The sequence below is a fragment of the Canis lupus genome, chromosome 7, assembly GCF_048164855.1.
Source record: "Canis lupus baileyi chromosome 7, mCanLup2.hap1, whole genome shotgun sequence".
Lineage (NCBI taxonomy): Eukaryota > Metazoa > Chordata > Mammalia > Carnivora > Canidae > Canis > Canis lupus.
The window spans coordinates 55,701,581-55,727,012 of NC_132844.1; the positions used below are offsets into that span (position 1 = coordinate 55,701,581).

The 25,432-nt window shown below is 35.8% G+C and overlaps 2 protein-coding genes across 2 annotated transcripts; one reads left to right on the forward strand and one right to left on the reverse strand.

The window, feature by feature from the left end:
• Positions 1-7,148: 7,148 nt before the first annotated feature.
• On the reverse strand, positions 7,149-10,818 carry LOC140636905 (pre-rRNA-processing protein TSR1 homolog). The gene has a single exon (XM_072832728.1). The coding sequence runs from the start codon at positions 10,793-10,795 to the stop codon at positions 8,390-8,392; it is 2,406 nt and encodes an 801-aa protein (XP_072688829.1). The 5' UTR covers positions 10,796-10,818; the 3' UTR covers positions 7,149-8,389.
• On the forward strand, positions 7,283-8,674 carry LOC140636906 (serine racemase-like; the record flags this gene model as incomplete). The annotated part of the gene is made up of 2 exons (XM_072832730.1): positions 7,283-7,507; positions 7,847-8,674. Coding segments are annotated over 2 exons (441 nt in total), but the record flags the coding sequence as incomplete, so codon positions are not given.
• Positions 10,819-25,432: the final 14,614 nt, after the last annotated feature.

Genomic DNA, 25,432 nt, shown 5'->3' on the forward strand with positions numbered 1-25,432 from the left:
GATTTCATAGTGTTATGGTCAGAAAAGATGCATGATATGACTTTGATTTTTTTTCATATTTGTTGAGACTTGTTTTGTGGGCTAATATGTGATCTCTTCTGGAGAACATCTCCTATGTACCTGAGAAGAATGTATATTTTGTTTCATGATGGAATATTCTGATTATGTTTGTTAAATCCATCTGGTCTAGTGTCATTAAAAGCTACTGTCTCCTTGTTGATTTTCTGTTTGGATGACCTATCAGTGTAAATGGGGTGTTAAAATCCCATACTATTTTATTATTATTGATTAGTTCCTTTATGTTTGTTATTAACTTATATGTATTTGGGTGCTCCCATGTTGGGTACATAAGTGTTTACAATATTAGATCTTTTTGTTGGATTGTCCTTTTATTATTAAATAGTGTCCATCTTGGTCTTTTGTTACAGTCTTTATTTTAAAGCATATATATATATATATATATAACTATTACTACCTCAGCTTTTTTTTGGCATCCGTTTGCATGATAAATGTTTCTTCATCCATGCGTATTCAATCTGCAGGTGTTTTTAGGTCTGAATGAGTGTCTTGTAGGCAGCATATAGATGGTTGTTTTTTTTTTTTTAATCCACTCTGTCACTGTGTGCCTTTTGATTGGAGCATTGAGTCCATTTTCATCAAAGTAATTATTAATAGATGTGTATTTGTTGCCATTTTGTTACTTGTTTTGTGGTTGCTTTTATAGATTTTCTCTGACCCTTCTTCCAGCTCTTTTATGGTTTGTTAGCTTTCTTTTGTGATACACTTGGATTCCCTTTTCTTTATCTTTGCATATCTGTTACTGTTTTTTGAATGTGGTTACTATTCAGATTATATATACCATCTTCTGTGTATAGCAGTCTATATTAAATTGATGGGCACTTAAGTGGAAACCCATTCTTTACTCTTCTCCTCCATGTTTTAGGTATACGGTGTCATATTTTACATTCTTTTATTTTATGAATCCTTTTGCCTTGTTTTTAAGGAAAATTTTACTAATTTTGTGTTTTTTACTTTTCATAATCTCACAGTCTTTTCTTTCCATGAAGAGGGTCCCCTTTATTATTTCTTGTATAGCTGATTTACTGTTCATGAACTCCTTTAGTTTTTGTCTGAAAAGTTCTTTATCTCTCCTTGTATTCAGAATGACAGCCTTGCTGGATAGAGTATTCTTGGCTTTTAGCACTTGAACAGATCACGCCTTAGTCCCTTCTGGCCTGCAAATTCTGATGAAAAATTTGTTGAGATCCTTATGCATTTCCATTATATGTAACTACCTTTTTTTTTTTTTCTTGCTCCTTCCCCCCCTGCTTTATTGCTACTTTTTGCCATTTTGATTACTATGTGTCTTGGCATGGACCTCCTAGGGTTGAATATTTAGGAGGGTCTGTGTGCCTCCTGGATTTGGATATCTGTTTTCTTCCCCAGACTAGGGAAGTTTCACTACTATTACTTGAAATATATTTTCTGCTTCCTTATTTCTTTTTTCTTCTGAGATCCCTATAACTTGAATGTTATTATGCTTGATGGAGTCACAGAGTTCCCTAAAACCATTCTGTTTGCATAATTTCTTTGCTCTCCTTTGCTCACTTTGGTTACTTCTTATTACTCTGTCTTTCAGGTCATAAATTTGTTTCTCTGTTTCATCTAGCATGCTATTTATTTCCTCAAGTATATTTTTAAGCTCATTTATTGTGTTCTTGATCTGCGTTTGCTTCCTTTTTTAATCTATGTATTAAGGGTTTCACTGATATCCTCCACTATTTTCTCAAGTCTGGTATGATCTTTACTGTAAATTCTCAGGCATATTATATCTATCTCAATTTTGGTCTCTTGCTCTTGGTCTCTTGGCTTGGTCCTATTCTTTCCTTTGGGAGATGTTTCTTTGTCTCTTCATTTCATCTGAACTTCTGTGTTTTTTTTTCTCTGTGTTGGGAAATTCAGCTACTTCTCTTGCTTTTAACGATGGTAGCCTTATGGAGAAGAGGTCCTGTAGTGCCCTGTAGTGCAGTGATTCTTATTCCCCATGCCTGATACTTCATGTCACATCATGAATATATAGATGTAAACTACATGTTCTTAAAATATCTCATGAAAGAGTATCTCCCAGCAATCAGATTAAAATTTTGTATGTATATATGTATATGTGTGTATGTATATGTATATGTATATGTATATGTATATGTATATGTTAAACAAGCCCAAGAATGGTTTCAGAAATAAGGATTCAAAACCACTATCATAGGTTTGGCATGTAAATTTTGCTTGTCATTCAAGACACATTAACAAACGTTCCAAAAAAATAATACTGTACTTGTAAATAGTGTAGAATGAAAGGAGAGCAAATGCATTCTTAACCAGCAATTTTATCTGTTATTTACTATTTAAAAACTTAATAAATGTAAGTATATTATATAGTATGACAAGTGTATGTTATTAGAGACCCAATATTATTTAAGGCAATAGACCAAAAAGGAGAGGGATATTTTTGGCATTAAAGCCATTGAAAATCCTTGTTGTGTGTGTTATGCAAGTAATTAAGCTTATGAAATCACCCCAAAAGTAAACCATTCCTCAATGTCAAAGTTAAAATATGCTGTACCTTTTGTACCTTTATTGCTGTATGTTTTGTACCTTTATTCCTGCTGTTTATTTTTTTATTTTTATTTTATTTTATTTTATTTTATTTTATTTTATTTTATTTTGCATTTCAGTGACTTTATGATTCCTGCTGTTTAAATGACCTAAGATTTAGTTTCCTTTGTTCTGACCATCTAAATCCCAAATATTATTTTTGATTTGGTTCAATGATTATCTCCTCTTAGAAGACTTCATTTCTCCTCCACGGATAGATTAATGCCTCTCCCTTGTATCTTTCCTGTTTCACACGCTGCTTCTGTAGTATTAACACATAGTGTTCTAAGATTTGTTATTTCCCCTCTTTATCTGCTTAAATTGCCCATAAACCATGTGAAGAAAACACTTTTCGTGAATGGTAATTACTTTACAGTTTTGAGGTAAAAACAACATAAAGAAATATCCTTTATATTTTTCCAAAGCCCACTTTTTTAAAATATGTTTAAAAAGCATTAACTGAACAGACATACTTAACCAAAACTTTAATATGAATCACAAAACCCTTAAAATACAGATTACTCAAAATAACTTAGGGCAGACAATAAGCTTCTAGCATGAGAATTTCCAGAGTGTGACTCTCATGGAACCCTAAAATGCCTCTTTGTAGAATTTAATGGAAATTCATTTTTGACCTGCTTATGTTATTTTTTAAAAATCCTCTGCTAAAAACTTTGGGATTTTGTTTGTTTGGTTGACTGGTTGGTTGGTTATTGGGTTGTTTTTTTTTTTTTTTTACTTCCTCATCATCACTGAACTTGTGTGGAATGCACATTTGTAGAATGACTGAAAACAAGTGAACAACTCTGCCAGATGTACAGCTTGGTAGAAATAGTTTCTCCTCATTACAGTAGGACCTCCTGTTTGGGAAGCTGGCTTCCCAGTGATGGTGAGAAAACATCAGGCAGGTAAATATTAGCTCTGTTATGTGGTAAACTGCATAGCCAATTGTGGGAAAGGGAAAATTAACTGTAGAATAATGGTTGAATTGACATATTTTGGAGAGATTTATATTCTACTATAGCATGAGTAGGGAGAGAGAGAAAGACAGCATATATATCTTGTCATTATTTATGACATATTTAAACTAGTAAGTGACATATTTAAACTAGAAAGTAAGGCTTTCTTTAGGTTTAGCATTAATAAAAAAGCATAGTCTATTTTCAGATTTTCATGGCGTCTCTAATGTTTGGCATCTTCAAATAAAAAGATCACATTTAAAAGGAAGAAGATTATAGAATTTAGTAATATGATTATAAGTCCACGGTATCTCCAGAATTTTATATTTTCTGTACCATTGTCAAAGAATCAGGGTCACTACCATGATTTTTTTTAAGTGACTTTCCCATAACATAGTGGTTTATATGTTAACAATATTGTTTATAGTCCTAAAGAATAAAAATTGAAACTAGTTGGAAGTTGATTTTGTTGTTATAAATCACTAATTTCTTTAAAGATTTTATTTATTTAAGAGAGAGAGTGTACGCATATGAGCAGGGGGAGGGGGAGAATCACACATGAGCAGGAGTCTGATATGGATCTCCATCCCAGGAACCTCAGATCATCACCTGAGCTGAAGGCAGCTGCTTAACTAACTGAGCCATCCAGACACCCCTAAATTGCTAATTTCTATAAAAATTCTGTATTCTCACTAGACCAAGATTTCTTCACCTCAATACTGTTGATATTTTGAGGTAGGTAATTCTTTATAATGGGAATTATCCTGGGCATTATAGGATATTAAGCAACATCCTCAGCCTTTACACAGGAGATACTAGAATGCTACAGTTATGATAATTAAAAAATATCCCTAGAAATGTTTAAATGTTCCATGGGGATAAAATACCCAATCCCCATCCAAAATGATGTTTCCCAAGGTTGGTACATACATAATTGTTTGAGATGATAAAAAGGAACTTGGACTTTTCATGGAAACAAAACTGAGTTTTTGAATACCAGGCCTCTTCTTTATTACTTCTGTGAATTGGACAAATTTATGTGATCTACTGGAGCCTCACTTTCTTTCTTGAAACTTAGGAATAATAAACACTAAAATAAATTCCTTGTAAAATGCATAGAAAGTAAATAATAAAGACTCCAGTTTTATATTTAGTGATATTTATATTAATTAATATGCATATCAACACTAAAATAGCGATTTTAAGTTTCAAATACTAGCTTTATCATAAATATTAATCTACATTCCCACTAGTTACCCAATTAAAATGATAAATATATAAGGATATGTCTACAGCAAAATGGTATAGAAAGTGGTAGATAGCAGACAAGGAATCTCAACTACTAAGGGACTAAAATTAAACAGAGGAACTACAACTGAATTAAAATTGACTGAATGAATTGTTCATTCAGAAAGTCATCAAGGTCTATTAGTTAACAAACCTCATCCATACAACTATTTCTCACAATTATCTTTTTTTCCATTGTCTTTAAACATGAAACACAGTTTGTCAATAATTAGGAAGATCTGAAGGGGTGGGAGAAAGGAAATAAAAAATACTTGAAAAAGATAATAAAATAAATTCAGGCACATAAAATGATTTTTGATAAATTGGTATATAGAGAGATTCTACTCTCCCTCAGGCATAAAACAAGAAAGTAAAAGAAACAACTCACTTTACATCCAAAATCTTGTTCAACTCAAAGCTCTCAAGGATTACTAGCTGTTTTACAGATAAATACATTGGGATTTGTGGATGCTAATAATATGAAATGTTAGAGCTTGGATGCAATCCGGTCCTATTTGAAATCAAAGATCATAGTCTTTGTTCTTCAGTGAAAAAATAAGTAAGATTTCTGGTTTTATCATAAGATTTTTAGTTATTGATTCCCCTTATGGTTAAACCAGGTATCTTATTATAAAGCAAACCAAAACCCATCTTGAGTCCTTGTGGTCAGTACTGTCTTTAGATCCTTATCTCAGTTTAAATTCTTTACTGTGCCCTCCAGGTAGATGCTTGTTCTTCTGTTCAGTCAGGACCTAGGCCTGACCACCTTTCTTCCCTAATTTCATTTGTTTAGGCTGGTAAGGTAAAGATTCCTCAGGGGTGAATATCAATATATAGTGCTGGGAAATCAGAAATGGCATGCCCGAGTAAATATCAGCAGAAATAATAAGATTAGGAAAAGTCAATAGGAGATGCTGAGATAGGGAGGCCACATTTAGAGATTTGGATGCCCCTGAGAAGGCAATGCAAGCAGACATAAATATGGGTGCAACTGATAAGCAGTGGAAGGTCAACGTGGAATAAAACATCAGTGTGATACCTCTCTTTATCTCCTACTTTAGAAAACATGACACGAAGCTGACTCTGAGTTGTTTTTTTTTTTTTAAGATTTTATTTATTTATTCATGAGAGACACAGAGAAAGAGAGGCAGAGCCACTGGCAGAGGGAGAAGCAGGCTCCATGCAGGAAGCCCGATGTGGGACTTCACCCCAGGTCTCCAGGATCACACCCTGGGCTGAAGGCGGTGCTAAACTGCTGAGTCACTCGGGCTGCCCTAACTCTGAGTTTCTAAGTTTTTGTTTTGTTTCTATTCTTCAATTTTCAAAAAAATAAAAATAACCACATGGCAAAAGTTTATAATAAATCAACTACCATGTCAGACAAGGAAAACTGACAGGGTTCAGCATATATCAGTGACAAAAAAACAGATAATATCATGCTCCATCTCAATTTAAGTAAAATGTGAGCTTATAGTAATAAAGTTTATTTTTCTTAAAAAATTTTATTTATGTGTCAAACAAGAGAGAGCACACAAGCAGGGGGGGCATGGCAGGCAGAGGGAGAAGCAGGCTCCCTGCTGAACAAGGAGCCTGAAGTATGACTTTGACCCAGAGACCCTGGGGTCATGACCTGAGCCTAAGAAGGCAGATGCTTAACTGACTGAGCCACCCAGGTGTTCAAGTACAGTTTCTTTATATATGAAAACTATTCATAGAAAAGTTCTGTAACCTAGTTGTCTGCTTCAAACTAGCCCACTGTGTAACATGTAGAGTTGTGGTAGGTAGTTTTAAATTTCAGATTTTGCATATGCTACAGATTGTTCAGATACGGAGTTACCAAATGGCACCATATATATATGCACATACGTGTTCAGGCACACATACACAGGATGTGGAATTTTGCATGGCAGAAAATAACATAAAATATTGTATTAACCTTTTTTTTTTTTTTTTTTTTTTTCAGGCATAGAGAATTTTATTTTATATTGTAGTACACTGAGGATATTTGGCTCAACAACCCCCCCAAATTGCTATTCCTTCCCATCAATCCTTGGCACTTGAAATAGAAGGCTCTTCTGTGCCCTGTTGTTAATCTGTTGCAACTTTACAGGGCAAAAAGCAATTACAGTCCTTTCTCTGAATTACACCTCAACAACTCACTATCCAAGTCAGAAGCTACTCCTTTCCCTAGTTACCAGTAGAACCAGATGTGACCTAAGCAACATCTAATGGGTAGTATTAGGCATACAATTTAAAATGCTGAAGGTCTAATTTTTATTACATTGATCAAAGGAAAGGCTCTTGAACAGAACTGAATTACCTGTATTGCCTATTTTACTATAGGTATGCAGGCAAAATGCTGTGGCTAGTTGTAAGGTGTCTAATATTCCTCTTCCCAGGCTCTCAGACCTAGTGTGAAGGTATATGCTGCTGAACCCTTGAATGCAGATGACTGCTACCAGTCCAAGCTGAAAGGGGAACTGACTCCCAATCCCTATCCTCCAGAAACCATAGCAGATGGTGTCAAATCCAGCATTGGCTTAAACACGTGGCCTATTATAAGGGACCTTGTTGATGATGTCTTCACAGTCACAGAGGAGGAAATTAAGGTGAGGCTCTGATAGGAAAATATGAAAGAATGAAGCAACTTCTTAGGCCAAAGAGTCTTCTCCTGTTATAAGTAGCAACTTATTCCCTGGGGACTTGGCTAGGTGACTTCATGATGTGTGGGAGGGTGCCCCAGATTTATTAAAACAACCCTCAACAGTAGAAGCAGTTAGGATGGGGAAAAAAGCCCTGCCCTTCATTGGCAAGCATATACATATGGCCAAAATGAAAAGTCAGACTGGGTATATAACCTTACTTGGCCTTTAACTGTAAAGGCCAATCAGCTAGGCTCTTTCCCCTTCTCCCATTTTACTAATTCTTACTCCCTTCCATACCAACAGTATGCAACCCAGCTGGTGTGGGAGAGGATGAAACTGCTTATTGAACCTACAGCTGGTGTTGGAGTAGCCGCTGTGCTGTCTCAGCATTTTCAAACAGTTTCCCCAGAAGTAAAGAACATTTGTATTGTGCTCAGTGGTGGAAATGTAGACTTAACCTCCTTAACTTGGGTGAAGGAGGCTGAAAGGCCAACTCCTTATCAATCTGTTTCTGTTTAGTTTATGCAAGAGATTGGATTCAGTGTCTCTAGATGCTTGGAAAATTTGGTTCCTGGTTAAACTTCCTATCTTCCTCTCTTAAACAGCTTTCAAATTCCTAATGGAGAATGGATGTTTCAGTAAATAGTTTTTTCTTTTTTAACTAGCAAGAGAAAAACATCCATAGTTTACTGAGACACTTTGTCAAGGCCAAGAAAAGCCTTTGCAAAAAAGGCAGCAGATCTCTGGGCTAAAGTAGAAAACACAAACTTTGCCCAATTACAACCTATCGGCTCCCATCCCTAGAGTGTTCACTAGTAGCAATGAGACAGAATCTCAATGAATCTATTACTCCATGTCCACTTCAGGCACTGCTAAAGAAATCTCACTTTTCATCCATGGTACTGGGTCTGGTACATATGGATCATAAGTCCATTTGGGGAAAACTCGTTTATAGAGGTTCATCAGTACTGTGTCCTGAGATTTTAGCTTCCCATCAAAACTGCACTTCATGTGGCCATGAGTACCCAAAGGTTCCTTGATGTGTCCCCTGCGGCCCCACTTTGTTCTCAGTTCCACGGGTTTAAACCACAACACATCCTCTCTGCTGAAGAACATGTAACGCACTACTGCCATCTTAGTAAAAATTTTGAAAGGATGACCACTCAAAACAATTCTCTTGATGACCATTCTGTCTGGATCCACTGACAATAAATAGCCTGTGGCAATGAGGCTGTGCATGCCATTGCTATTCTGTTTGAAAAGCAGCACAGATGCAGGAGGAAACGTGATTGGGCCATATATTGTCACCACCAAGGCCACATCAGCAGTCAGGAATCTCTGAAATTTATGTTTATCCGCTGCAGTGTGCTGAGAGAATAAAGGTGAGGCTCGGAAGCGCCTGAACCCACAGTGGAAGATTAAATCCTCTTTGGCTTTCACAGGTTCAATGTTGCCAGGGTGCCGGCTCACCACCATATTTAGTACTGACATCTTCTGTTCATGAGGTAGTAAAGAAAATGCAATCAAGGGTGCTCCTCGCTTAAAGTACTCAACCACTGAGAGAGGAACTTCAGAGACGTGAAGTGTGACATACCAGCCAACCTCAGCTCCTTCAACTTCTTTTTCCTCAATTTCTTTAAAAATGCGTTTCCTAGTATTAGTAAAGTTCTGAAATTGAAATATCCGAGCATAATCTTGAGGAAGGTTTTCCTTAGGATCCCACGGAGATGTCCGGAAGCTCTTGAGACCTCTGTATTTCTGAAATCTAATTCTTGCAGCCACATCACGGGGGGTATCTATTTCATCTGGAAACATCTCTTGCAGTCTTTCTTGTTTATATTTCTCCAACATTTTTTCCTCAGCCTCATCATCCACATTCTCATCATATAGATCATCATGGACAGACTCTCCCATAGTCATAGTTTCATATTCCTCCTCCTCTTCCTTTTCACTGCCCTCATCCTGAGATTCCTCTTCAATAAAATCCTCACGTTGCATATCATCATATTCATCTTCCCCATCACTTTCACCATCCTCATCCAAAATCCATTCAGCTTGGTAACTGGATGTCCCTTTGGGAACCTTCTTTACCACCTTGGAACTTTCCTTCAAGAAGTCATTTGCTTCACTAAGCTCCTCCTCTGTGGGCCAGGTCTGCTCCCCCTCCATTGGATCTAGGTTAACCTCTGTTTGCAAAGATTCTTGTTTATCAGGGTCTGCCTTCATTACGACCTTAAGGTCTTCCTCCATATCAGCTACAGCATCCATAGCACAAATCTCCATTGTCACACTCGGGTCCTCCTTTTGGGATTTGATCATTCTAAAATTTAAAGGGAAAGGGTCCATAGGGGCATCTATCTGTTTCATCTGGAAATCACCCTGTCCAATGATATGCAGCAAGCTATTTACATTTAGAGTCTGTCCACGAACATAGCCTGAGATTTTTAAGGTGCCCACCAAGTTATTTTCTTCACTCGGCACAAAGTCAGCAGCGTGAGCAAACAGGTAGGCCCGTCGATCTCGAAAGGCAAGATGCCGTTGCTTTTGGTTGGCCAATTGCCTGAGCAGCATCTCTGCCTCCTGCTGAGTGTCTAACAGAAGAAGTTTGTCACTAGGAAAACGCTTCTCTACTGTTTTACTTAGCTTCTTTCTGGCATCTATTTGTTTCCTTGGTGGGAGGCCAGAAATGCCCTGGACAGCTAGCGTATAGGTGGGAAGGCCCTGAGCAAAGAGGCAGGAAAGGCAGTAATCCCCAATGCTGTCCCAGCCTTCTAGTGGATCAAGGAGGAAAAGGATGGTATCCGCCACTTTGGCCATGTCTAACACAGTGTGCAGATCCCCTGGCCTTGCAGATGTGAAAAACCACCGATGTTTCAAGCGAGGGCATAACAACATAAAGCTATGGGTGCTTCCGCATTCATTCAAGTGTACTGTTCCGGTGTCTGTATCCTGAAGCAACCGAAAGGCCTCTGGCAGGGAAATCTTGTCGTGGAGGGGCACCACCAGTACCTGATGGGGAGGACCATCCTTGCTGCCCAACTGTCTCTTCTCTGCCAGAACCGCCTCTTTCTTCTGCTTTCGGAGCTGGCTAGCGCGATGCCTCTGGTCTACTTTGCTGAGCTCTTTTCTCACCTTCTTGCTTAAGATTTTCAGACCCTTGCCGTCCCGCTGCGCGGATCCCCGACCCCGATGCCGTCCGCCTTTATGAGCTTTATTCTGCTGCTTGAGCGGGCCAGAACGGTGGGCCGCCATGTCCCCGCTCACGTGCACGCAATCAGCACACTGTATTAACCTTTTGTATAGTATGTTTCTCCATTTTCATATTCTCTCCACAAATGTAAACCATTCAACCAATGCTCAGCTCTGAAGGGATTTTGGAAAATAAATATATGAAAATGGCTTTTGCTTTAGATATGTGAAATAATATCACACATTTGGAAAAGTCCAGCTCAAAAGCACATAGCTCAATGATAGATCACAAAGTAAATACTACATGGACACAATTAGTCTAACAAAAGAAATTATCACAGAATCTCAGAATCTTTCCTTATACCCTTCATTATAACTCCTTACAATCAGTACCTCTCCCCCTACCACTAACCTGAGTTCTGTATTTTTATACAATTCTGTAAAATACTTAGCAATTTATTTCCTAAACTTTCGACCTTAAATAGTATAGCATAATTTTAGATATTTTAAAGTTTGTACAAATGCATTATATTGTATGTGATTCTTGCTTTGGTCAATGTTATGCATATAACGTTTTTTTTTTTTTCAAATTGTTAGGTGTATCAGTAGAACACTTTCACTGTTGTAGAATATCCCATTTTATGAATATGCCCCTCTAAGTTTGATGGACACTTTAGTTTTTTTTTTTTTTTTAATTTTTATTTATTTATGATAGTCACAGAGAGAGAGAGAGAGGCAGAGACATAGGCAGAGGGAGAAGCAGGCTCCATGCACTGGGAGCCCGACGTGGGATTCGATCCCGGGTCTCCAGGATCGCGCCCTGGGCCAAAGGCAGGCGCCAAACCGCTGCGCCACCCAGGGATCCCAGATGGACACTTTAGTTGTATTGAGTTTTCTGTTATTAGGATGTGGGTATGTTGCTATGATACATTCTTGTACACCTTTTTAAGTGAACATGCACAGGCATTTTGATGGATATATGCCTAGGAGTACAACTGGTAAGTCATAGGTATGCATATTTTAAAATTTAGTTTGTAATACCAGTTTTATTATTGCAAATTGAGTTACTATAAAATAAATTGAATATCCTTTTTCTGAGTAATAGTAAAAGCACTGAACCACATATTAAATCTTCTCCCATCTCCAATTTGGACTGTGTCTTACGAGTTAGCTGGCTCAGTCACTTTGTCTGTCTGTTTTGCCAGGTGTTTAAAATCAATGATTATGTGAAACACCTCAGTCCCTGTGCTTATTCTCCCAGGAGGAATCTGTCACTTAATTTTATCTTTAAATTTGGAATGAATGACTCAACATCCTATCAAAGAGATTTCGGGTATCATTTTGAGGGAAGATTTCACCCCAAAACTGACATTGCTCTACTTTGGAGGACTCTACCATGCAAAGCCTGATCATCTTAATCAGGATGTATGTTTGAATTATTTTTCTCATAAAAATGAAAGTTATAGGGGATCCCTGGGTGGCTCAGCGGTTGGGCGCCTGCCTTTGGCCCAGGGCGCGATCCTGGAGTCCCGGGATCGAGTTCTGCTTCGGGCTCCAGGCATGGAGCCTGCTTCTCCCTCTGCCTGTGTCTCTACCTCTCTCTTTCTCTGTCAATCATGAATAAATAAATAAAATCTTTTAAAAAAATGAAAGTTATAACTGTGGGGGCCCTCTGTCCTCTCAAAAGTCTGGCTATGGTTACATCTGCAACCTGTCTTTGGAATACATTTACATTATTTTTTAGGTTCTGGGTGGGGAATGAAATTAGGATGTGAACTTCATTAACACCACACTGCAAATACCTAATTTAAATAGCATGGTGTACCAGCCTTATTGCAGATGGATTAGAGAGGTATACAATAGAAAATACAAGTGCAGTGTTAGGTACATTTTAATGAAATATATTTTAAAATTAACTGAAGGAAATAAAATTGGACAAGCATATCAGATAAGTAGCCCATTGGACTCCAGATCACACAGTTCTGAAGACTCTTTATAAACAGAAGAATAAATGGCATGACATCAGACTGAATCATTAGATTATGACTACACTGAACCAGATCTCTGTATAAGGTTATTTTATTCAATTAAGGTCAGTGGAAAGTACAGTGAAATACTGTAAATTCACATAATAATGAAGATACAGATATTGAATTTTGTAGCATCCATCAAGTTAAAATGATCTGGGAGAGAAGTGACAAATACCTTTGTTACAACAGTCAAGGGAAGTACCTTAATTAAGGGTGCATATAACAGAAATTGGACTCTGTAAACAACATGCCTGTTTAGACCCCAATTTTCCCTGTACATTATGAGGGAATGCTCACTATTAATAAGATAATCTTCTCAACCATAAAGGATGGCACCAACCTATGACAATACTAAAAATATTTCAGAATTTTCCAAGTTTTCAAAGGAGGGAATTAATGGTGATTTAATGTCAGACTCATCTCTCTGATCCCCCCTTGTCCTTCTGGCACTACACATCTTTGGGCCTTGATGAGTAGCTTCTACTGGTTTTCTCAGAGGTAACTTACGGCACCTGAAGGTGTTAAGCATACATTAAAGATTCTATTGATCTTATATAATCAAAAGATCAGCAGAGTGTTCATCCTTCAAAGTTGACAGAAATAGGTTGGACTGTTGTAATGAATTGTGATTGAAAGTTTCCCTACACGATACCAGTTCTCTTATGGAATTGGATATAGTGCCCTATGATGTTTATATATTTCATAAAAAGGTGTTAAGAAAGGTTATATTTAGTGTGGGATCCAGGTGATGGGTAGCAATGAGTAAAAGGGATAGTAATTAATATTTATCAAAATATTCCTTTGTGTCCACTGCTTTACTTTTATTATCTACCATATTTCCCCAAACAACCCTTTATGAAATCAGCATTATTTCAGAAATAGATAACTGGGTGGGAATTTAAAAAATATATTGCTCAAGGTAATGCATTCTGCAAGCTAGGTAGGAAGGCTTTAAGTTTCGAACTATGTAGCCCCTAAGTCAATAATCTTTCTTCTACAACACACCAGTTCTACAGAGAAATGACAATTGTATTTTCATAGTAAAATTTTTCTCTATGACATAAGCTTTATTATTTATTACATAAAATGTTTAGCAAATTTAACTTCGGTGCAGAGTAAAAAAGTATTTATCCCTTATACTTTCAATAAAGCAAATATTTCATCATCTTTATAATTAGGAAGAATTGCATATATGTTGAAATAAACAATAAATCAATGAGAAAGATGGTAAGAATTGGGCAGGGATTGTACAGGATAGTCCCTGTCTTGCCCTTCCCTTGATTAGACTTACATATTCACAAAGTTTATTTCACATCTTTGTACAGACTTGGAGAAGGTGCACGAGAGCCAGTTAAGGTACCCCATAGCACTAAAATGGACCACTGCCATCAGCTGTGGAATATCCAGATGAATGGAATGAGGGCAAGCAGGAACTAAGATCTTCATTTAATAGTTCACTGTTAGGTGATGCAGTGAACTTGAATTAGCTACTCATTTTTTTTCTGGATCTCTCAAGTGATTGCTTTTGAAAATAAATATATGTGCTTGTCACCTCTGAACTATAGTGTCTTCCCTCTGACTTTACAGTGTCATAATATTCTGAACTTAGATCAGGTTACTCAAAATTCTTTCATATTTGTTTAATGGTTTTAAATCTCACTCATCACTGCAGATGAATTGATTTTGCACATGGAAGTAATCTTAGGAATGACTCAAGGATCAATGAAACTAAAAAATGCTTCAGAAATATTTAAGGAAGTCAATTTTAGACTTACTGAATGCTATTTATCTAATATTTTTAATAGGCTAGTAAATATATTCTTACAAATGAAAAGATATAGTCAATACATTATTTGCTCCCAAATGTGGTATAATAATCAGCTGATACAATTAAATACCCTGCATGTGCTCAATATGAAATAAAATTATAAGATGCAAACTTAGGAAATGACACACAGAAAAATAAAGCGTTGTGAATGGCAATATATTATATGAACACAGTGAGTATTATTCATAGAAAAATATAACCAGAACATGAGGAAGATATTATGTGAACTGAATTGGTCTAAGACAGTCTTAGAGGAAAGGCTTAAACTTTGAGAAACCCTGAAAGGTAGGTGTAGAGAGTAGAGGAGAATATCACACCTGGGAGAATAAAATAGCCAGGGATAGAAATTTACATAGTACTTTCCAAGGACAATGAGAGTAGTTCAGCTGAAACAGAAATACTATGTTGGTAAGTAGACATTTTTGGAAATGTGAGTCAGGATATTTTAGGACCACAAATGTCAGACACAGACTCAACTACAATTCCCATTTTGATTGTTGCTATTGCTCATATTACCATAATGAAGTTAGGTCACTTGTGGACTTCAATTTCTTAAGAATATGTGGGGCCTCAATCTGATGATTTGTGTTCCTTTAAAGGTTGAAAAAAATCTGTGTTCCTAAGATTCCAAAATGTTTGGAGTTTAACTGAAGGCAGTGGGGGAATCATTGATATTTCTGAATGAAAATGTCCTTGACAAAGTCCAATTGGGATTCTTAATTATTCTGGATAAGAAGGAAGATATTTTAGTCCAGAAAGCCACATAGTAGATTATTACATTAGTCCAACACCAAAATCCTGTGATACCATTGACAGTAAAAATAAAGGGATGACTATGAGGAGTATATCAGTGTAGTCAAAACAGAAACCCTCTTGGTGTGCAATTCACCACCCCCTCCAATTTATCTGGGGTTTTTACCATTGTCTTGACCCCCGTTGGATCTCATACAAAGAGAATAGGAGTGAAGGGGCAGCTCTCTTGATACTCCTTCAAAGATACATGTCAATCTTTAAGTCTCTTTTTTCTCCCCGTGCTGGTGTTAGAATAAAAGAACTAACTAGGCTAACTGTTCCTCAGCTTATGACTCTCTGGGGACAAAGTAAGAAAAATGAAGTATCTCTGGTGTTTTCTCTAACATAGTTCTCAAACATGTTAATGTCAATATTCCTTTTAATATAAAATAGTACTAAGAAACCCAAAGAATTTAAGTTATATCTACCATACTAGAAATTAAAACTGAGGATTTAAAAATACTCATTTAATGTAAACCCATTATTTATTAATAAATTAATCTTTAATAAATACACTTGTTTTTCAAAACAAAAAGATTAGTGAAAAGAATGTAATTATTTTATATTTTTGCAAACCATATGGTCTATTGAACACAGATTGTCACGTTTGCTTCTGTATGCAGTTACAATATCACATATGAGGTCACTTCTAGAGAATTCCACTATATATTGGTGAGAAAATGAGACTGAAAGGATAAATTATGTTTTAATATTCTTATGAAGGTATTTTGATTTTGGTCTTCTGTATTGAGATCTTCAGATATACTGTGAGAATCCTTATACCATGATATTTAAAAGGGAAAGAGATTATCTAGATGAATACACAATAAAAATGGCAATGAATTAGCAAATTCTGAAGGAGATAAAAGAGGGACTTATTTTTATCAGAGGAATTATCAGCTAATCAGTGTTTCCAGAATGTTTATACATTTTTAAAAGGCATAACATTTCCCAGCTATCAGCTCTGTTACATAAATATACATAAACTCATTTGTACCTCTAGAGACCAACAGTTCAACTCGTGAAACATCTCATCATTGGTTTCCTGTAATTTTGATACTATCGATTTAATGCCTTTCTAATCTTTAGCTAATACATAACTCTTTAACATCATATCATGGCTGCACAGTGGTATCATATCTCTGCCAAGCCTTCATATGTGACAGGTATTCTTATGATTCTAATGAATACAAAACACTATAAAACATATTTTTGTTACTTCATATCCTGATTCTCATAAGAAGAGATAGTGTTCCAGCACTGTGAGGTTCTATAGGAACAACTGAACAGCGCCTGAAAAAATTGTTGTGATAGAGTATAATCTTTGTGCTAGCATTAAAAGTAAAAAAACAAACAAACAACAAGAAAAAAAATGTTAAAGACAAAAAGAAAATTCAAAGGATGCTGACTTCCCTTTGCCTGATATGCAAGTTAATGAGTTCAGTTAACATCCCTCTGGAGTAGCTGTGACTGATGACTTAAGATAAGCCTTGTGACTGAGAAGTATGTTCTGGTGAAGGTTATTTGAGGGGAATGTTTGTTATCGGGACAAGGGTGGCCTGAGACTTTCTGAAGTGAGGTATTTTGTGTAATTGGAGTTGAAACTAGAAGAGCTACCGTATGGAATTGATGCCAAAAAGAATAACATCTATTTAATAACGTGAAAGTAAACGAAGAATCCTGTCACAGTAAGAATGTTCAAAGGAAAGACAGGGATGCCTGGGTGCTTCAGTCCGTTAAGCAACTGACTATTGATTTTGGCTCAGCTCAGGTCATGATCTCAGGGTCATGTCTGACTCCACACTCAGTGGGTTGTCTGCTTTGAAGGTTCTTTCACTCTGCCTCTTCCCTTGGGTTCTCTCTTTCCCTCTCTCTCTAAAATAAATTGTTAATAATAATTTTAAAAAGGACAGATTTAAGGTCTCAAATATAATGATTTTAAGATTTGTAAGAAACCTAAGATTTCTCTGATTAGGTAAATACTATGATGAAACTGCAGTATTTGAAATAGTTATTGACTATGACTCATTCTAATGTCTTTGATCCCGTTTGTTTTTTCAGTTTCCTGAATATTTCTGTGTTCTTCCCTTTACCTGTATACATTGTGTATGTGTGTGTATACACATGTATATATAATCATACATATGAATATATTATGTGTAAATATAATATAACTGTCCAGTATATAATAGAGCTACAAGAATGTCTTCAATCCTAGCAGCCAATTGCAGTGGCTAATGTGTTCCACATCATCATCTTGAAAAGAGATCAACTAGGGTTACATTTTCCATGGCTATATCACATGAACTCCTGTATACAGAATCCCTATAAATTTGTACCTAAGTGTGTTTAACACATTTAAAAGCTAAATTGTGCTCAGCCACATTTATGTATAGTATATGCTTTCTGTGGTTGTGACATAGCATTGTAAATTAATGGTAATTAATAAGCAATTTCAGTTCCCATTCATTTATAGGACTATCCATGTAAAATGTTTATAACACTTTATCATTTACAGACTATTTGCGTATTATATACTTGGTCCATGCAAAAGTGTGAGATAGGAAAGGTTGTGTAGGTTTAACAAAACAGACTGAAAGATATTGTGTACCTTGGTTAACGTAACATAGTAGGTAGAGAATAAAACAGTATTTGAATCTGAATCTGATTCTATTGTATTAGATGCCTAGGGCTGCCATAAAAAAGTACCACAAGCTGGCTGTTTATTTATTTATTTATTTATTTAGTTATTTATTTATTTATTTATTTTAAGCTGGCTGTTTTAAGTGACAGAGATGTACTGTCTCATAGTTCTAGAGGCTACAAGTACTACATCAAGATATCAACTAGGGTTAGTTTCTTGTGAGGACTGTGAGGGGGAATCTGCTCCATGTCTCTGCCAGCTTCTGGAGCTTTGCTGATATTCCTTGGCTGTAGGATGCATCCCCTGTTGTCTGCCTTTATGTTCACATGGCATCATCCCTCTTTTATAAGGATGCCTTTGGGTTTGGCCCTGTTCTATTCCAATGTGACCTCATCTTCATTAACTACATCTGCAAGACCTTATTTCTCCATAAATTCATATTAGGAGATCCTGGAGATTAGGATCTCAACATATGAATGTTGGCAGACACAATTTCGTCCATCACAGGAATGCAGGATTCTTTCCATCATATCTGTCATATACTTTCTTGGATATCTCCCTAGTGTCCAGAAAAACAAATGATACAGAAGAAAATAAGAAATGAACAAAATGCAAAGCAATCAAGTGGCCTCTGCGGCAGGACTAACTTGTCTTTTTTGTGTGAAGGCAACTGAGCCTGTTTCTCTACAGAGAGAAAAATTGTCTTTATATTATCAATCCTAATTGTGCAGCAACCTACTACATGTAGCTAATTGAAACAACTACAAACCTCCAGTATCTGCAGTAGTATGTTCCACGTGCAGTAGCACATACCAAACGGAAAAAGGGATAGTCATCTTTACCTTTAATAATATCCTTTTTGTTTGGATATTTATAGGTTAAACACACACTTCCATAGAGATCATCTCATTTAATTTTTATAGACACAGGGAGGACAGAAGAGGGTTTACCTTGTCCTCATGGTTAATGTGTGAGCTCTGGCTCAGTGAAACAAAATGTCTTGACCCCCAACCAACAAGCCAGCAGGGGGCAGAGCCTTGGAAGAAACCTAATTCTTCAGTCTCTTTGCCCAGTGTTTGATGCTTTCCACAACCTTCTGTGTTTTTGCTTCAGAATTTTTTTCCCCAAATCCCAGGCTTTTCCTTACTATTCCCTCCTATTGCCCATGCTTCTCATTTCTGTGTCTTTAATCTTGCTTTTTCAGTTGCCTGAATATATCTGTCATCTTCTCTTTGCCTGTGTAAATTCTATGTATTCTTCATACCCAAAATGAAAATTTCTGCCTTTTCCAAATATCTCTGCCCACACTCATCTCTTTCTTCTTAAAAAAACAGAAGTACATATACACTAAAATTTAGTGCTAGATTGCTCAGTAATGTCTCTACTAGTTTCACGAGTCAGGTTTTCTCTGTTGCTTTTTTCTTTCCCAGATGTTAAATTATCTGCAGGTTATAAAATAATGTATACAAACACACAAATATATACACACATGCATGAGTGTGTGCATTTTTTTTCAGTACCAATTTGTCTGGCTAAGTGCTTGGTCTAACAAGGGCACCAAAGGACTTTTTGTTCATTGATTAATTTATGCTCCATCTCCTTGACAGGATATTTATTCATCCTTGACTTCCTTAGAGTATCCAGACACAGTAGAAAATAGATGTTCTTTATTCGATAGTTTTTGAATTAAATTGAATGTATCCAGTCACAAAATGTTACTTTATAATGATTAAGGAAATGCCTCTGAGCTTTCATCCAGATATACTATGAACTTATGTGTATTTTTATATAGTAAGAAAGCTAGCATAAAAAGACTTTTTATGTAATGTTAATGAAATAAAATTGAGTCACTAGCTTGGATTAGTTACTATTTAATTATTTTCCTAAGGCATTAGAACTCATTCTAGTGAAACTATTATATTTTCTTCTATTTTGTACCCTCTTTTTGCTTCGAGTATGTCGAATGTTAAATTAATCTTATTGTTATAGTTAGATAATAAAGTAGAATATATTGTAAAGGTACAGCCTCAGCTCATTGGTTTCATAATTTAAAACAAACAAGCAAACAAATTCTTCTTGCTTCTGCTTTAGCTATAAAGTTTTGCTGATTCAGAACATAAGATTCCAAAAATACTCACTATCAGATAGTCTTATCCCATTGCCACTGTAAAATCATTCACTATACTGCATTTTCTAATATTGTTAGGAAATAGGATTCTTAAATGCCTGGGGAAAGTTGTACGTCTGCTTTTTCTTTTTTGACTCATAGTTTATATTTGAATTATAGCAAATAAAAAGCAATAATTAGCCATCCCTTTAATGATTTTCAGAAAGGCTGCTTACTGTCTAGGACAACAGAAGACACACATGATGTATAATGAAAAATGATTGAAAAAAAGTTTGAGACAATTGCAAAAATGCCTCCCTACCTCTTTCCTGCTCTCCAAGGAAACATTATCAAAGCCAGGGTCATTCTTAAGACACCTTGAATGGCATTTAGGTATAATGAAGAAAGGTTTTATTAAAACTCAGGGAATGCCTAAATCCAGATGACTTTGATGAAGAAATGGAGAGGCAAAGTTCTTATTTTGAGAGGTGGTAAGAACACTGCCACTGACTACCGTTTCCCTATGTCCACAGTGGTTCAGCCCTTCTTGGTTGTAAAAAGTAGAGTAAAATCAATGTACTTTGAACCCCCAGTGACTGATAGATCCCAAAAAAGGGAAACAGAGTCAAAGCACGCATCTATTGTAATCCTATATTAATGTGTTCTTACTATGCTAGTCCTCCTTTGTAAGAGCTTAGACACTCCTCAAGCATTTTGTGCTGCTGATCTTTAGGTAAAAAATTACAGAGGCTGCATGGGTATGTATTCCTTTGAAAACTGAAAAATAATTTTTGTGAAATAAGTAGTACATAAAGAGCATATAGAGCATACATGCACATTTTTAAAAATCATCCTGCAAATCCCACCCAGAGAAGGCACTAAAATATTGCCTGCACTGTAGAAAATGTCTGCCTCTCCCTAACTGCATCCTTTATCTCCAGAGCTAGGCACCATCCTGACAACTGATATAATCATTCCTTGGCATTTCTTTAGAGTTTTCAATCTATATATATATGTTAATAAGTCATATATTAGTTCACTTGTTTTAATATGTTTATACACATAGAATACTCTGCAGTATTTTGATTTCTTTACATTTTTTGGTGGTATCCATTCATGTTGTTTTAGTGCTGTATAGTGTTTTAATGTATGAATATACCATAATGTATATGACTACATTTGTCTTATAGAATATTTGTGTTGATTCTAGTTTTGCCTGTTTTCAGATTGCTCCTGTGAACATTCTAGCGTCTGCTGATATCTTTCTGAAAGGGATCCTTTAGGATATATAATTGATCCTTGAACACCATGGAGATTAGGGGCACCAATGCCCTAAACAGTTGAAAATCCCTAATATAACTTTTGACTGCTCCAAAACTTAACGACTAATAAGCTAGAAGCCTTACTGCTAACATGAACATTCAACAGAAATTTTTGCATGTTTTATGTATTACACAAAATTATACATTACATTTATAGTACTATATTGTGAAAAATTCTACATGTAAGTAGATCCATGCAGTTCAAATCCATGTTATTCCAGGGTCAACTACACAACTATGGGAGAAATTGATCATGTTCAAGCACTGCTCTCAAAGGGAATTACATAAATTTACATGTCACCAGCAATATTCAAGAGCTTCCTCAATCCAGACTCTCAACAACTCTGAGTTTTTAGTTATATGAACCTTTCCCAATCCAGTGTATGTAATTACTTTCCAATCAGATTTTAATTTTCATTTCCTGAATTACTACTGAGGTTGAACATGTTTTTATATGTTTATTTTATTTTTTAAAATTTTTTTTATTTATTTGTGATAGTCATACAGAGAGAGAGAGAGAGAGAGAGAGAGAGAGGCAGAGACATAGGCAGAGGGAGAAGCAGGCTCCATGCACCGGGAGCCGGACGTGGGATTCAATCCCGGGTCTCCAGGATTGCGCCCTGGGCCAAAGGCAGGCGCCAAACCGCTGTGCCACCCAGGGATCCCTGTTTTTATATGTTTAATAACCATTTTAGTTTTTTCCTTTGTGAAATTTCTATTAAAACTTTTATACATTTTAAAATTATTTCTTTTTTATGAATTTGTAAGAGTCCTTTTTGTATATTCTGAATACTGGTGTTTTGACAATGATACCTATGACAAAATCTCCAAAAAACTTATAGCTTATAGCTTATTTTCTCATCTTCTTTTTGGTGTATTTTGGAAGAAATTTTTAATGTGATCTATTTTTGCCTTAGTGCATTGTTTAAGGAATCCTTCCTTAAAATCAAGGTAATGGGATGCCTGGCTGGCTCAGTGGTTGAGTGTCTGCCTTTGGCTCAGGGTGTGATCCTGGAGTCTCAGGATCAAGTTCTGCATCAGGCATCCTGCATGGAGCTTGCTTTGCTCTCTGCCTCTCTCTCTCTCTCTCTCTCTCTCTGTCTCTCATGAATAAATAAATGAAATTGTAAAGTAACAACAACAACAAGATAATGAAGACATTCTCTTATATTCTAACATTAGAGGTCTACTTTTTGTTTTTAGTTCAAACCACTTAAGAGTGCAATTTTGTTTCCTGATAAGGCTAATCAGTTACATGCTACCATTTATTGATAAATCCAAATTCTTTTCATCAACTCTCATTTATCAAATGTTAATATATTCATGGACACATTTCTAGGCTCTCTATTCTATTACATTTCTCTACCACTTATAATAATACTACATTATTTAGGCACTATTTATAATTTGTCCTGAGATTAAGTAGCATGATTCCCCACTCCATCCATATTATTTCATAAATCATATTCATTGCTCATGTTTCTTTGCATTTTCATAAGCATTTAATAGTTCATTTATTAAGAACCACCGCAAAATAGCAGTTTTTAAATATTGTGAATAAATTTGGGAGGTCTGCTATCTTAAAATTTCTTATTTTTCAATATGTGAATATGATATATTTTTTAAGATTTTATTTATTCATGAGAGAGAGAGAGATTGAGAGAGAGAGGAAGGCAGAGACACAGGCAGAGGGAGAATCAGGTTCCATACAGGGAGCCCGACATGGGACTTGATCCTGGGACTCCAGGATCACACCCTGGGATGAAGGCAGGCCCTAAACTGCTAAGCCACCCAGGGATCCCCTGAATATGATCTTTTTAATTATAGCTTTTTATATCTTCCAATAAAATGTTATCAATTTGTTTATGAAGATTTCTTGTTGTTTATAGTTCACAGAATTTCGTGTTTTGAAGCAATGATAGAATTTTTTAAATTGTATTTTGTTTCCATTTATATATTTTTTACTCATTGTTGCTTATATACACAAAAGATAGATTTTTATGTGTTGAATTTGTATCAAGTAACTTTAATAAATTCAGTTTTTCATAATTCTTCTGTTTATTCCTTTGCAGTTTCCCTTATACATAATCATATCATCTGTGTATTTGAAAATAATGGCAATTCGTTTCTACTTTTCTAATATGTTCTATTTCTTTTCCTTTTTCTTTTTTTTAATTCCAGCATAGTTAACATAGAGCATTACATTAGTTTTAGGTATATACTATAGTAATTTGACAATTCTTTTTTTTTTTTTTTTAAACTTTTTTTTTTTTAATATTTTTTATTTATTTATGACAGTCACACAGAGAGAGAGAGAGAGAGAGGCAGAGACACAGGCAGAGAGAGAAGCAGGCTCCATGCACCGGGAGCCCGACGTGGGATTCGATCCCGGGTCTCCAGGATCGCGCCCTGGGCCAAAGGCAGGCGCTAAACCGCTGCGCCACCCAGGGATCCCGACAATTCTTTATATTACTAAATGCTCATCTTAAGAGTATTCTTAATTCCCTTCACCTGTTTCACCCAACCTCTACCCCTTACTTCTCCTTTGGTAAGCATTAGTTTGTTCTCTATAGTTAAGTGTCTGGTTTTTTATTTGTCTCTTTTTCTTGGTTTGTTTTGTTTCTTAAATTCCATATTTGTGTGAAAACATATGGTATTTGCCCTTTCCTGATTGATTTATTTCACTTACCCTAGATCCATCCATACTGTTGCAGATGTGAAGATTTCATTCTTTTTATGGCTGAGTAATACTCCATTGAATATTTACAACAGGCTGAATAATATTCCATTGAATCTGTGTATATCTTCTGTGTCTGTTCATCTATTGATGACACTGGGGTTACTGTATAATTTGGCTCTCGTAAATAAAGCTTCAATAAGCATAGAAGTGCAAGTCCTTTCAAATTAGTGTTTTTGTATTCTTTGGGTAAATACCCAGTGAGGAATTACTGATGGATATGATAATTCTATTTTACATTTTTTGAGGAACCTCCATACAGTTCTCCACAATGACTGCACCAGTTTATATTCCCACCAACAGTGCACAGTGGTTCCTTTTTCTCCACACCCTTGCCAATACTTGTTTCCTCTGTTGTTGATTTTAGCCATTCTGACAAGTATGAAGTGATATCATTGTAGTTTTGATTTGCATCTCCCTGATGCTGCGGATGTTGAACATCTTTTCATGTGTCTGTTGGCCATCTGGATATCTTCTTTGGAGAAATGTCTGTTCATGTCTTCTGCCTATTTTTAATTGTATTATTATTATTATTTATTTTGGTGTTGAGTTGTATAAGTTCTTTATATATTTTGGATACTAACCCTTTATCAGATATTCATTTGCAAATATTTTCTGCCATTCAGTATGTTTGTTGCCTTTTAGTTTTGTTGATTGCTTTGCTGTGGAGAAGCTTTTTATTTTAATATGATACCAATAATTTACTTTTGCTTTTGTGTCCTATACCTCAGGAGATATGTCTAGAAAAATGTGTATACAGCTGATGTCAAAGAAATTACTGCTTGTACTCTTTTCTAGTATTTTCGTGGTTTCAGGTCTCTCTCACATTTGGGTCTTTAATCCATTTTGAGTTTATTTTTGTGTATGGTATAATAAGGTCCAGTTTCACTCTTTTATATGTAGCTGTCCAGTTTTCCCAGCACCATTTGTTGAAGAGACTGTCTTTTCCCCATTGCATATTCCTTCTTCCTTTGTTGAAAATTAATTGTCCATATAATTCTGGATTTATTTCTGGGCTCTATATTCTGTTTCATTGACTTATGTGTGTATTTTTGTGTCAATACTATACTGTTTTGATGACTAACTCTGTATTATATCTTGAAATCTGTTATTGTGATATTTCCGGTTTTGTTTTTCAAGACTACTTTGACTGTTTGGAGTCTAATGTGGTTCCATATGAATTTTAAGATAATTTTTTAAAAGGATTATACATCTTAGTTCTGTGAAAAATGGTGTTGGT